This window comes from Camarhynchus parvulus, chromosome 3, assembly GCF_901933205.1.
Source record: "Camarhynchus parvulus chromosome 3, STF_HiC, whole genome shotgun sequence".
Lineage (NCBI taxonomy): Eukaryota > Metazoa > Chordata > Aves > Passeriformes > Thraupidae > Camarhynchus > Camarhynchus parvulus.
Genome location: NC_044573.1, coordinates 8,832,210 through 8,846,014, shown reverse-complemented (window position 1 = coordinate 8,846,014; position 13,805 = coordinate 8,832,210). Strand labels below are relative to the sequence as shown.

Below are 13,805 nucleotides of genomic sequence, written 5' to 3'. Positions count from 1 at the left end.
CACTCTGTGATAAATTCACTATTATTCTACTTAAACTTTCATGGCTTGTGAATCTTCATATAAGGTTGGCAATTTTTTCTATAGGTCAAGATCAAAGGCACAGGGGTCTTGGGCTCTGTGCCAAGGTCTCTGAGGCCCCCAGACAGGGTTTCAAGTCTTCCAGGGCAGCCAGAGGAATTTCTTGGGTTCTGACATCACTACACCAGTCAATTGAATTGAAATTCCTTGGACTGGTCCTTTAAAGCTGGATTCTAGATGAAAATGTGAAAAGGATGGTGGTAAACTTCAGCAAGTCCAGCCAAGGCTGGGACAGGTGGCCTGGAGAGGCCGTGAATCCACTCCCCCAGGAGGTGTTCAGCATTTAACCTGTCAAATCTCTGAGCACCCTGGTGCAACCTTGCTTTGGACTAAAATCTTCTGTGGGCCTTCCAGCCACAGTGCATCCACGATTCTTTTATTTTGTACATGCTGGGATTCTGTTTGTATCACACACAGAATCTCACCGATGCTCACTAGCACCTGTACTTTCATTATCAAAATGTGCCTTGATATTTGCTTCCAGTCTGTGCACCAAAAGGTGTGTAGGAATGGATGGATTTAACAACAAAATCAATCAGAAAGGGTGAGAATAGCAACATGAACAGAATATACCATGAATAGATGGCATCATTTGGAGGGAATAAAGCTAAACCAAACAAAATAACCAAGCAAAGGAGAGACATGGAAAAGCAGACTTGAAAATTAATTCAGTTATTTCTTGTTATATATGAAATACACATATATTTGTAGTGGTATAATTGCACTGATTTTGATGATGCACATTACCTGTTGAAACAAAATTGTAAGATATATAACATCTACGTTTAAAATGGCCTCAGTTTTTTATGAGTTGTTTTGTACCAGCTTTACCCTGTATGTAATTAAAAAATTTTGAGTTATTTTTCCAATTCTTACATCATTTATCTGTCTGCTCATTCTTTCAACTCTCAGCCACCTCTTAGCTTTTATTTTCTGTCTGGTGACAACATTGCTATAAAAGACAAAACAGAAAAAATAGCAGAATAATGACAGCAGATGTCCCCTCTGGTGAGATCTAGATTCCCTCAGTGGAGAATGTATGACATTCTTTCATTTCAGACACTTGAAAACTTTCTTTAACAATGTAATTTCAGCCTAATTTAGCAATTAGCATGTTAGATATCTTTTAAAGGTACTCCCATCTTTTATTGCTTTTAGCAACCAATTATTTTGCAGCCCAACCAGCCCCAGTTCAGCACTATCATGGCACAGCATGTTGGAATAAATCACTTGCCTTCTGCCTTTTTCAATCTTAAAATAAAAATCCAAGCATAGATGTAGATGTGTGCAGTCATGAGGGAAGAACCAAAACAAGAAAATGCAAGTTTGCCTCTTCTTATGGTCACCTGGCTTGACATTTCTAATGCCAGGATGTTGCTTTTCTGGAAAGAAGAGAAGCTATTTAAGCTTCATTAAGGAATTTTATAACCAGGGAATATTTTTACTACTACTGCAAATTAACATTATGCTTTCCTCTGCTAGATGTGATCTCATTTAATTATGTTCTGTCCTTGCAGAGACACTATACTATCCTGATGTGACTCTCTTGATGATAAGAAGGTTGTACACAGCCTGCTGAGGTCAAGTTCCCAGCAGTCTCAGAGTACATCAGTGGTGCTGGTGAAGTCAATGGAATTGCTTTTATGTACTTTATGTTTGAACACATGGTTATACCCTGCTTTTTTCCTTTTTTCTTTTTCTTTTTTTTTTTTAACTCTGCTCTTCTCTATTGAGGTCACATTGACTTTCATTCTGTTTGTGCTTTCAATCTTTATTTTTTATGGAGGACATTACACGTAGGCTGAACAGGAATTCTGCTTTTTCAAGTGGCATACAAAAGAGTAATTTCCCACTTCTAGAAATTACTTCTAGTAATTTCCTACTTTCTAAAGAGAAAACTCTTTAGAGTTTTCTTCTTTATCAAGTGTGGAATACATCTTAGTCCATTCAGATACAGAATGACTGAGATTAAAAATTACTTCTGTTTCCAGCAGCCACTGGCAGAGGCCTGAAAAGGTTTGTGCATCACACCTACAAACACCTGAGCTGTGGCAAACTCCCAGGGAGCCAGTGTGGCATTCCCCTCCATTCTGCATTGAGTCATCTCTGAGTTGGGACACTTTCCTCTTTTCCTCTCTGAGCCAGGAATAGTTCCAGGAGCAGAAGACAGTTTCAGTCTGGATCGACTGCTGAATTTTTCAGCTTGTATTTTTATCTCTTCCATATGATGCTGATCCTGGAGAGGAGCCTAAGTTGAACATTCCTGCCTTTTTTTCCTGGGTCTTCTGCTGCTCATGAAAAATCAGGTCTGTGGGGTTATTGTGGAAACTCTGAAAAGTGCTTTCTCCTTTGCCTTTCTCCCTTGCCTCCTTTGCCTGTGGCTGTAATGAAGAGCAGCAGTCACTGCAGAACTCAGGTACAACATGGTAACAACATGCAGTAATTATAACATGCATCAGTCCCACATGGTGCACATAATCACACCTGGCATTTCAGAACTCTAATTAAGTCTTGGGAAAATGCTCCACTCATTTACATCACCAGACAGAACTGTGTTAAAATACTACTATATTGGAACAATGTTTTCCAAAATAGTTGATTTAAAATAGGTCTGACTTCAAAGGTTCTATAAAATTCTCTTCTCACAGTTTGTAATGCTGCAACAAATAAAAAATGACACGTGTATATCAAAATATTAAAAAATTAGTCTTGCCATGAGTGCCACTTAATAATATTAGAATACTAGATATAGATTAATATTAGATTATTAATATTAGATTATTTGACCAATTATCTCAATATATGTATGTGTTTAAGATGTTATTTATTTACTATCAAAAATTACAATATCTAGACATAACTATAACCTTAGTGGTAAAACTGAAACACTGAGCATTTGATTACTTGTGAAACAACAGAATCATGGGATGATATCAAAAGACATACTAAAAGTACAGAAACAATTGTCTTTCTTTGAATAGTTTAGCTATCACTAATAGTTAGCTATAATTATATTAGCTATATAGCTTATTATACATAAAGCTATATATACAATTCTATAATTATAATTATAGAATATATAATATAATTATATATAATATATACTTATAGATACATAGTTACATAGATATTATAATAGCTATATTTAGCTAATAATTTGATGGAACAAAGGATAGTTCCCTAACAAAGTGGACAAAAATCATAAAGCTGTGAGTAACACGAGTATATTGCCTTTCATCTTCATCTCCACTCACCCACTTGGACAAATGGGGCTTGTAGTTACTTGTTTCCTCTTTAGCTCATTTGCCCAAGGCAACAAACCAAAGAAATCACAGGTAACAGTTTATCAAATGCTTTCAGGCAGTTAACTCCCGCTCTTCTGTCACTCAGCATCATTTTATTAACAGAACCTTGACCCAGGTGTGCCATGAGCTTGAAAGTTCAGTAGGTGGGATGCAGCTGTCACATGAAAGATGGATGATGTGCATTTTATGTTTTCAATGCGTGTTAGTGTAGCTCAGAGTGGACGTGCTAATAAAAGATGACATCTTACCAGAGATACTGCAGGAGCCTTGGGAAAAGGACTCAGAACAGTTCCAGCATGTGATAGGAATGGACAGGAGGAGAGACTTCATGGTTAATGTACAGGGGCTGTAAGTTTCTATTTGAATTTCCAGCAGTGGAAACGTGCATGGCACAGGGTTTATCGAAATCAGCAGGACCGTGTATAGTGCACAGTTTGCTACACAAGCAAGGTTTGAAAAGAATAATGATAGCTGAAATAAATTTTTATTAAATATAAATAATTTATAAACACATTTTAGATTATTATATTGCTCTGGTATTGGTGTAATAAATCAATTTTGTTTAACAGCTACAGATATTATATGTTTAAAAAGGTACTTTCATATACATGATGAAGAAATTTTTTCTTAACATGTGAAACTGTCCACAATGTTCTGTTGCTTTCTGCTTTAATGAGGTAGAAATTGAGGAGATAATCTGAATATAGATCTGCATTTTAAATTTTTATCAATAAAATTGATATATAAATTATGAAAATTTCAATTATTTAAGAACTTTTAAGACATCTTAATTTCATATTTACCTTTTTCACTGTATTCAGGAAAAAAATGAACAGTGCAAAAACCAAAGAACTGGTTTCCACTGTACATAATAAAAAGAGCTGCTTACTGCCATTTTCATACAAATTTTCTTATTGTTGAACTTCACACCTTTTTTCACCAAAGTGCCCAGTTTTGCTGCCCAGTGTCCACAAACACAGGCCCTGACCCTGCACCACGTTGTGGTTGTGAAGGTGGCACTAATTAACCCTTCCCTCTTTGACACAGAATTTTTCAAATCAAGACTTGAACAGCCAGCTTCCATTCCCATCCTGTCTATTTCTCCAGCAACTGACATTTTGACCCTTTCTTTAAAATCTGCATCTCAAACCAACTCTCTCCTGGTGATCTACAACTCCCACGCCACAGCTGACCCCTATGGACCCGGGGCTCATCCCATGGCCACAAACTCTGGGGTTTCTGGTGTTGAGATGACTCCTGAGGTATTAGAAAGTCTCTTTTTTCTCAGCCCCGCGGCCGCAGAAGAAGTCGAGATTCGTCAGTTCTGCTTTTTAAGGTTGTTTATTTTTTCTTATCTATTACATTCTTTCTGAGATCTGTCCAGCAGGTTGGGTTGTGGCACAGTGCCTGCCCTTGGGGTGGTGTTAGCTTTTTATACTAAAAACTACATGTACTTTATTTACAATAATTTCCCAATACCGATTACCTATGTTAGACAGTCTGTCTCTACTCTAAACCAACCCAGAAGTGCCACCATCACAGCAGAAGATGGAGGACAAGAAGAAGAAGGACAGGACACACCCAGATTCCTCCATCTTGCTTCTTGAACCCCCATTCTAAAATTCCAGAATTCTACTTTTTCACCCTGTGACAAATTAACTATCATCCTACTCAAACTCTTGTGGCTTGTACATCTTCACACAAAGTTGGTAATTTTTTCCATGGGCTAAAATCAAAGGCACAGGTGTTTTTGACTCTGTGCCAAGGTCTCTGAGCCCCTTGCCAGGGTCTTGATTCACCCAGGGCAGCCGGAGGAATGTCCTGGGTCCCGACACAAACTGCCTCCTGCAGGGCCCCACCCAGATCTGCTCAGCTTTGCTCTGCAGTGGATCTGCTGCGCCACCACCTTTATTTTGGTCAGGATGGTTCATGGCAGTGCAAATGCTGCACGTATTGGCCTTAATGCTGGTTTGGTTGGGTGATCCTGCAGTTTGGATCGAGGCTCTAGCTCTCCTTTGGTTCATTTATTCATTTCTGTAGCATAGTATTCACTCTCATATTAATTTACATTTCCTATTATATCTCTGATGGGAACTCTCTAACCAGTCATTACTTTATCCATATGTTAAATGTTCATTTTGCAGCTATTAGTATTCTATCTAGGCTATATATCTCTTAAATACTAATTTTGGACATTGCCCAGTCTTCCTCTGCAGAATGCCACCGTTCTGAACCTAGTTCACTAGGATGGACTAAATACACACAGATCATTAGACCAACACCAATTTTCTGTTGGCGCCATTTTCATGCTCATTTTTTCAACAGAACTTTTTTAAGCCCTTCTGAGCATTTCTTTAGCCTTCAATGTATACAGCTCACTACAGCGCTCTCAGAAAATAATCTCCCAGTTTGCAGCAAGATTGGTTTTCATCCAAATACTGAAATGCTACTTTTTAGGTGAATTTTCCCACCATGTATGATAATGCTGATTGTTTCTCTGCCTTCAGGCCTCCAGAATCAACAAATGTAAGAAGACAGGTCATGCTCATATCAGTCAGTGGCACATTTTATTGCTTCTTCAGTGAGATCAGTTGTATCACCAGCACCTGAAGAAAAAAATGTAAAATGCAGTAAGAATTTTCTTACTGGAATTGTTACATTTGGACACTCCTATTTTTTAGTTGAAGGTCAGTTTTATTCCTGTCTTTTATCTTGTCTTTCATTTTGGTGCTGGTGTAAACATCAGGCTCAATTTTCTTTCCCCTTTTATAGATGTACATACTTGCTTTAGATATTTTCAAAAATTATGGCTTTGGTAGCTGCTTTTACAAATGAAACTGCAGAATGCATGCAGATGGCCTCTACAGGAAGAGAGCTAAGTTTTCTCTTTCTCCCCTTCTGGTCCAATAAACATTGATTTATAAAATGTGGAACAGATCCCACAGGACACCAGAATATTCAGTAGCCTGGTAAATATTCAATGATCTAGGATATGCATTCAAATATTTGCTCCACATAATAGATGTAAAGAGAAGAAAAGAAAAATTTACCTGTTGGTTTCTCTCTCATTTTTATATTATCAAGATGAGAAAATTGTGCTTGGGCTACCAAGGCACATCACCTGGGCAAAGTGAAGAAATCAGGTAAAGATAACCACAGCCCTTCAATAGGTGATGTAATATGAATGCTCAAACATGCTTTGTAAAGAGGACTCAGTCTGATTAATTAAAAGGTAAACTGGGTTCTTCCCTGCATAACCGAGTGGGATAAGATTAACGATTTCACTGCAAGGAACTGTACCAAGATTAATGTCTACAGTAGAGTGCTAACATTTGTGTTTAGCAAGAAGTATGAGAAAATAAGTGAAATGTTGCTACTGAAATGTTGCTCAGTTGTACTTCACCTCTCTCTGAAGCACAAGAGTGTATCAAAGAGAAAAGCCAGTCCTTGACCAGGGGCTGCACACAAGACATTCTTGGCATGAATTACCTGGAATTCCCTTTTCCACATGAACAGATGTAGGCCCTGTGTTTGACTTCAGCTGGACATCTCTGTACCCCTGTGAACTGTTCTGTCTTGGTGAAGCTGTGTCAGATAATAAGCACAGCAAGGCTGTGCTGTGTCCTTTGTCACACCAGCCCCTCATCACTCCTGCTCCAAGCCAAGCACTTGCTGTGCTCCAGGGCTAAATCCATTCACTTGCATGGGGAAGGGACTTTCCTTCCATGGGGGCACAAGTGAAGCTAAGAGCATCTGTAAGTTGTAGTGAAGCTTATTTATTTATTTATTTAGTTCATGTAAGTTGGTATGAAGGAGAAAATTACTCTTGTTACAGAGAAGGCTGAGTGGCACAGGGGCCAAAGGTCCCTTCCTTGACTCTTGGATCCAGGTGGACCTTGGCCTCTGCTGCAGCCACAGGGATTTTCACAATACCTGGGACTAAGGGCTGGGGGCGTGGTGTAGGGATCCCAGGAGTCACAGAGTCTCAGAACCAAACAGGTTGGAAATGACCTTCGAGATCATCGACTTCAACGTTAGAGTGAACACGAGATTATCGACTACAATATGGCACTGAGCGACATGTCCAGTCTTTTCTTAAACACCTCCAGGGCTGGTAACTCCACCACCTCTCTGGGAAGCCCATTCCAATATCTAATCACAATTTCTGTGAAGAAATTCCCCCCAGTGTCCAACCTGAACCTCCCTGACACAGCTAAAGACTGTCCTCTTGTCCTGATGCTGGTTACATGGCTGCAGCCTCCTTTCAGGCAGTCCCAGAGAGTGATAAGGCCACCTCGGAGCCTCCTTTTCTCCAGGCTGACCACCCCCAGCTCCCTCAGCTGCCCCTCTCAGGTCTCGTGCTGCACACCCTGCACCCGCTCTCTTGCCCTTCTCCGCACACAGCAGCTCAGCCCCGCTCTCGGAACCCTCAGCCCGGCATCTCCAGCTCCAGCCCTGTTTTTACACCGCCGGGGCCGTTTCCTGCGTCCCGGGCGCTCCACGGGCGCCGTGGGCCCGCGGGAGGCGCTGGCGAGCGGGCGAGCCGGGCCAGGCTCGGGCCCGAGCCCCGGCGCTGTCGCTCGGCAACAGCCCCGCCGCCCCGGGCACAGCCCGGTACCGCCGCAACCCGGAAGCAGAGGGGCGGAGGAGGCGGGCGAGGGGCGGCGGCGGGGCGGGACGGCACCGGGGTGTCCGCCCGCTCCCTCCCTCCCTGTCGCCCCGCGGGGGCTCCGAGCGCCAGCACCGCGCAGAGCACGCAGTGTCGCACCCAAGCACCCGCCACGCCGTGTCCCCGCACCACACACTCCCCCTGATCCAGCCGGGCCGGCGGCACCGCGCTCAGGCTCCTCCTGGTCGGTGCGGGAGGAGGAGGAGGAGGTGGCTGCTGAGCGGCGGCTGCCGGAGCCAACGGGCGGCGGGGAGCGGGGCGGGCGCTGCGGGGGTGTCGGGGTAGAGCGAGGCGTGACCCGGCTGACGGGCACCGTGCGGCGGGCGCGGAGCCGGACCCGGACCCGGCGGGATCAGCGGCACCAGCGGCGGCGCGGGGCGTCGGTACCGCTCGGCTCTGGCTCTGGCGCGGCGTCTCCTCCACCCCCTCGTGAGCCTGGGGAACCTGCAGCTCAAAGCCGCCGCCAGCCACACCACCATGTACCCCGGCAACAAGCGGAAAAAGCTGTGGCGGGAGGAGAAAGGTATTATCGCCCTTGCCGGTGGCCGGGCCCGCTTCTCCCGCCTTTAAGCCCACGTTGAGCCGGGAGGGAGCGAGGGAAGGGAGGGAGGTGGTCCCGGTGCCTCCAGAGCCGCCGCCGCGCCGGCGGGTGTCCGGCAGCGCTTGCCGCCGGCCGCGGCTGAGGGGACGGGATGGGGAAGGGGGAACTCCGTGTTCTCTGCCTTCGTCCTGGGCTCTCCTGGCCGAGCCAGCCTTCATGGCAGCCCGGGCGTGCGGGAATTGGGGATGTTCCCCTCACACCTCGGCGTATCTGTGAGGAGCGGAGCCCCGGGGCGGAGGGAGGGCGGTAAACAAGCCCTCTCCGGAGGGCTGCCCGCCCCCAAGTCACCTTGTGGGAGTGTTTCAGGCCGAAAAGTTGGGCACATGCTCTCGAAACGTGCTTTTTCTGCTTTCAGTGGGTTTGTTTTCTCAGGGGAAGCGTGATTTATTGGGATCATTGGTGTAATCAGTTTGGATTCTAGCGTCGTTCAGCCGGGGTGAAATGTTCGGGGTATGGGAGTCTCAGAGCACCCCTACGTCCCATATTTTCAACTATTTATTTATATTTTAAGGACCCCGACCTGTGTATTCTCAGTTTTATAAAGCCCCTAAGCCAAAGTCCGCAGCATGAAAACTGTGGGCCGAGCATTTGATGCATTGTTTTGTTTGAACTTTGTATTGATCTGGGGAGACCAATGTAAAAATTAAGAAAAAAATTCACAGAGTGGAAGTGCGACGTTTATATCTGTGAGGAGGAAAGCTTCTTGCCCGGTGTGTTCCAAATAATGTAGTAATAGATGAGCAGAGCAAGAAATTCCTATGAGAGGGTCATATTTTTTCTCTTTTTTCCTTCCACTATCCCTTGTGACTGTTTCAAGCTTAGAGGGCTGAAGACCAATTCAGTGAACAGGGTTCAGGTGCATGTTTCTAAGGAAAAATAGTTAAAACAGAAATGAATTTATTTTTCTGTAATGTAGTTCCTCCTGTCAAACTCCTCTCAAATGAAGTGAGTCTTTTTCTTTCAAACCATCTTACAATCCATGTTTCTGTGGTAAAGGTGAGGCAACAAATTTCTACCTGGCGGAAGTTTCTGTTTTCAGTGAAGAAAGTACAGTTAAATTGTCTCAAGCATTGTTTATGTGTGATCAATTACAACCGACTTTTCCCTTAATGCTGTATGTTTCACCTTTGAAACATACAAGGGGCAGATGGGGAGAAGTTACTGGTAGGCTCTAGTGAATGTTATTACTACTCCCACTTGTCTGTTTCAGCTCTGTTGCTGTCTGTGTGAATTCCATAGCCTGGTAGGTGAACTCCAACCATTAGTAAAGATGGTCTGAAGCTGTGGCACACTTTTGGTGTCTCAGTCTGTGATGAGGATGGTGGTCTCCATCAGCATGGGGGTGTTACTGAATGCAAATCAGTGCTGCTGAAGGTTTTCCATCCAGGATGCATTTTTGAGTGCTAGCTGGCCACAGCTCCCTGTCTTTTTGCCCAGTGAGAATGAAGAGCATTTGCCAGTCTTCTGCTCCAGTAACTGTGCCAGCACCATGCTGATGTTGGCCCCGAGTACTTTTGAGTGAGGGGGGCAGAAGAAGCTTCTCTCTTCATTGCTGGCATTTCCCTTCAGTTTTTAGCCTGTGGGACTGTTCTTTTCAGGTACCTCATTTACTAGAGAGGAAAACTACAGAAGCCCGGCTTCCTTCCTTCTTACCCAAATCAAGTCTTGTCAGGTCTGCCTTCACCTTTGACAAGCCCCCCTGAACCCCTGCAAAGCTGGCTGTGCTCATTGGCTCTCTTCTTCCTATGAAGCTCTGAGTGCAGTTGCTCTCAGCCTTTTATATTCTGAAGCACTTCTTAAAATGAAAAAAGCACCGATTGCTACATTTGAGTTCAAACCCACTGACAATACACTTGCTTTTCTTAATTACTTTCTTGGTAATTAAGGCTTGGTCCACATCCTCTCAGGGGAGATCTTCCATGAGGACAGCTGAAACGGAGCAGGAGCAGAGGTGATTTCAGAGCCTCAGACACAGGACTGGGCTGCCTGCAAACTTCCCACGTTTCTGCCACAGGCAGAAAACTGTGCTTGCAGTGAAGGCTGTTGGGAGCATCCTCTGGGAGGTTTGTAAGACTCAATTTAAGTTCTTACTGCTGACTCACAACAGCAAACTTTTGTAAAACCTTCCCATAGAGAAAAACTCGTGTTTTGAAGGCACAGGAGTGGCTCTGTCACCTCTTCAGCAAAAGGCACCTAGACTGGCTCTGTTTGTCAGTCCCTCAAAACTGACATGCTCTGCCCACCTGCAGGGCTTCCAGTGTGCGTGTCACATACTTGGAGTTTGCTATGCCTGGAGCTTGGGATGGGTATCCAGCTGTGCAGGATGGTGACCCTCATCAGTCAGTTGTAATGGCAGGTGTAAATATCTCACTGAGGTACCTGGCTGAATAAGGAGAGAGAAATGTTTTTGTCAACTGAAGAAATTCGTAATACTGTCAAAAATACCAAAATGAACTTACTTTGTTAAGGAAGGCTGTGTTCAAAACTTGCCTTATTAGACTGTGCTGACTGCAGCCTACATAATTAGGAAACTTTATTTTGAAGAAACACAAAAGAACCACAGACCAGACCCCAGTGATCTTCTTTCTTGGTTTTTTAAGATTTGATCTGAGAAGCAGTTTCCGTGTTTATCTTTTGTTGGTTCTACTTGGGATGAAGGTGTTCTTTTTATGTCTGCCTAGTCCTTTATGTAAAATGCAAATAATATAGGTCTAGCCTTTCTCCATACCCCTAAAAATTCTCCAGTCATTGAAGAGCATTTATTACTGATTAGCATGTCAAGAAAAACTGTTAGTGTGGTTAAAGTAGCACAGTGCTACTGGTAAAAACAGACTGAGACATTTGAGTAGAGTATGGGTGTCATAATGTTCTCTACTGGTCTTTTTCTTTTCGCCTCTTCTTTTGGGAGGGAAAAAGCTCTTCATCTTGTGCTGAGCTAATACTAAGCTTGATGAGGTAGGGAGGGAAAAGAGGATGTGACTGCAAAAATGAGCTGAAGTGCTGGGGTTGCTTGCAATTTTGGGTCATTGGGATGGCTTTTTTTTTTCTGTGAAAGTCCATTTATAGCAGGGTCTGAAGAAGAGTGAAGTTGGCAGTTGCTGTCATACTTATGCGGTGTTTGAGGCTTTACTTTTCACTAAACATCTGAAAAAAGAGTTGGTGACATTCTCAGTAGAAAAAAAAACAACTGTCCATATGTATTTAGTGTAGTAACCAGGTGCATCCTATTAATATTCAAATGAAAATCTCTAAAGCTAAACTTGCCTTTTTACCACCCCAGACATCTAGCAATTAATGAAACATTTTCTGTAGCTCTGTTCTCTTTTGGTATGTAGTAGCATTTTATTAATTTCCCACCATACTCCCTGCCTTTACTTGAACTTTTGGTTTTTTAGTTCTGGTTTACAAATGCAAAACCTACAGAACTTTCATACCTGAAAAAACTCCCTATAAAACAACAATTCCCTACTAAAGTTGCCGTTCTCTGAGATAGGAATTAAAGTGGCAGGAAGAAGCAGCACAGCAGTGATGTGGGGAGGAGGCCTGGAGAGCCCAGAGTGTGGGGAAGAGGTTTTAACTTAACTGGGATAGCCAGAAATAGGGGTGTGCAGTGGTACAAATGCACCATGATCAGCTCCTGTTGTAACTCACTGCATCACTCATGCTTGATCCCCTCAAGTGGCGTTCATCAAGGGCAGTGCGTTGGTCACTGTGGCTCATCTGCAACAATGTATGAAAGCTTGCAAAACTATTTTTTTTTATTTCTCTTTCCCCTGAACAGAGCGTTTGCTGAAGATGACCTTGGAAGAAAGACGCAAAGAGTACTTGGGGGATTATGTTGCGTTAAAAACCATTCCGACATGGATGGAAGACTTAAAAAGTAAGACTGAAAATGATGGTAAGTGAAGTGAGGGAGTCTTAAAATATAGAGCACTCTGTTTTCTCAGTCTGAAGTTACTTGTAGGAAGGCCAAGACTTAGAACCTGTGTTGTTTTGAACAGTGATAGCCTAAAATTGGGACAGGGGTGAAAAAAACCCAACAAGATTTCTTAAAGCCTCACTGGTGTCCCAGAACTCTGCTGGTATCCCCAAAAGGAGTCACTAACCCTTAAGTGTGTGAAAGAGATCTCTCTGCATGAGTCTTACTTTGCAGATACTCCAGCAGTCAGGCATGCCTAAACTTACTGATTATAATGATATGGGGAATCTGGGCAAAACAATGCTGCAGGTGACCCAAAAGCACAAGGTAGGTGTGCAAGTTGAGTTATTTCTAAGAATCCAGGAACTGGAGAAGATGGGGTCTCCCTTACATTTGGTCCTGCCTGCTTTCTTGGGCTGAGGAACATCAGTCTGGCCAGGATTAACTCCAATTTCCTTAGTGTGTGTAGCCTTATCATGGTTGTGATCACCAGTAGAGTTGTCTAAATACTTGCAGTGAGAACTAACCAAAAATGTGAATCCTATTTGCTTACAGACTTCTCTGCTCTGCAAATAATTCTGTAACAGTGCCTTGTTCATTGTCTAGCTTCCTTTCATTCACACAACGGTGTGGAGGAATAGGAATGGCTTCTGAGCTGGTTTCCTTCTCCTCTTCTGTTTTTTTTTTTGCTGTGTCTTGCTATCCTACTTGACTGAAGTCTGTGTTTTTTTGAAGGAGCATCTGACTATGAGATCTGAAGTGCTTCCTGCCTCTACAGATATAGGACTAATTTTCTGACCCTTTTGTTGTCATTAAAGAGGTGAAGAGGTGTGTAGAGTAACCTCATGGCTGCAGGTGAACATGGTTTTTATGGTGATAGTCCAGGTGCAATGAGGCCTGGAGCTGATCAGCTGTTTTTAAACTGGCAGGCTGTAACACTTATTTTAGCACAATCTGAAGGAGCTCACAGATTTTTCAGATGTCCTTGTCAAAAGCAGCTATTACCATTGTCTATTCCTAAAAGCATCTGGAATAATTTTCAAAGTGAAAATATGTCAAGAGATTGCTGAGCTCTTCAGCCCTGCTGAGTAGCTGTGTTACATCAGTACCCATAGACCTCTTTCTCCCATTTGAGTAGGTCATTCATATCTTGCAACATCAGAAAGTCTCTCCATCTAGAAAACAAAGGCTGCATAAAAATATAAAAGAGTACCTGACTTCTTGCAAGTTGAT

The 13,805-nt window shown here is 43.3% G+C and overlaps 1 protein-coding gene across 3 annotated transcripts in view; it reads left to right on the top strand.

Annotated features, from left to right (window-relative positions):
• Positions 1–8,335: 8,335 nt before the first annotated feature.
• The window catches only part of MACROD2 (mono-ADP ribosylhydrolase 2), an 845,829-nt gene continuing 840,359 nt past the window's right edge, over positions 8,336–13,805 (top strand). For 2 of the 3 annotated variants that reach the window (XM_030946261.1, XM_030946262.1), the window contains exons 1-2: positions 8,336–8,575; positions 12,435–12,551. In XM_030946261.1, coding sequence (XP_030802121.1) covers positions 8,530–8,575; positions 12,435–12,551 — 163 coding nt within the window. In that variant the 5' untranslated portion in view covers positions 8,336–8,529. The remainder of the gene's footprint in view (positions 8,576–12,434; positions 12,552–13,805) is intronic. The other variant, XM_030946263.1, reaches the window with a different exon arrangement.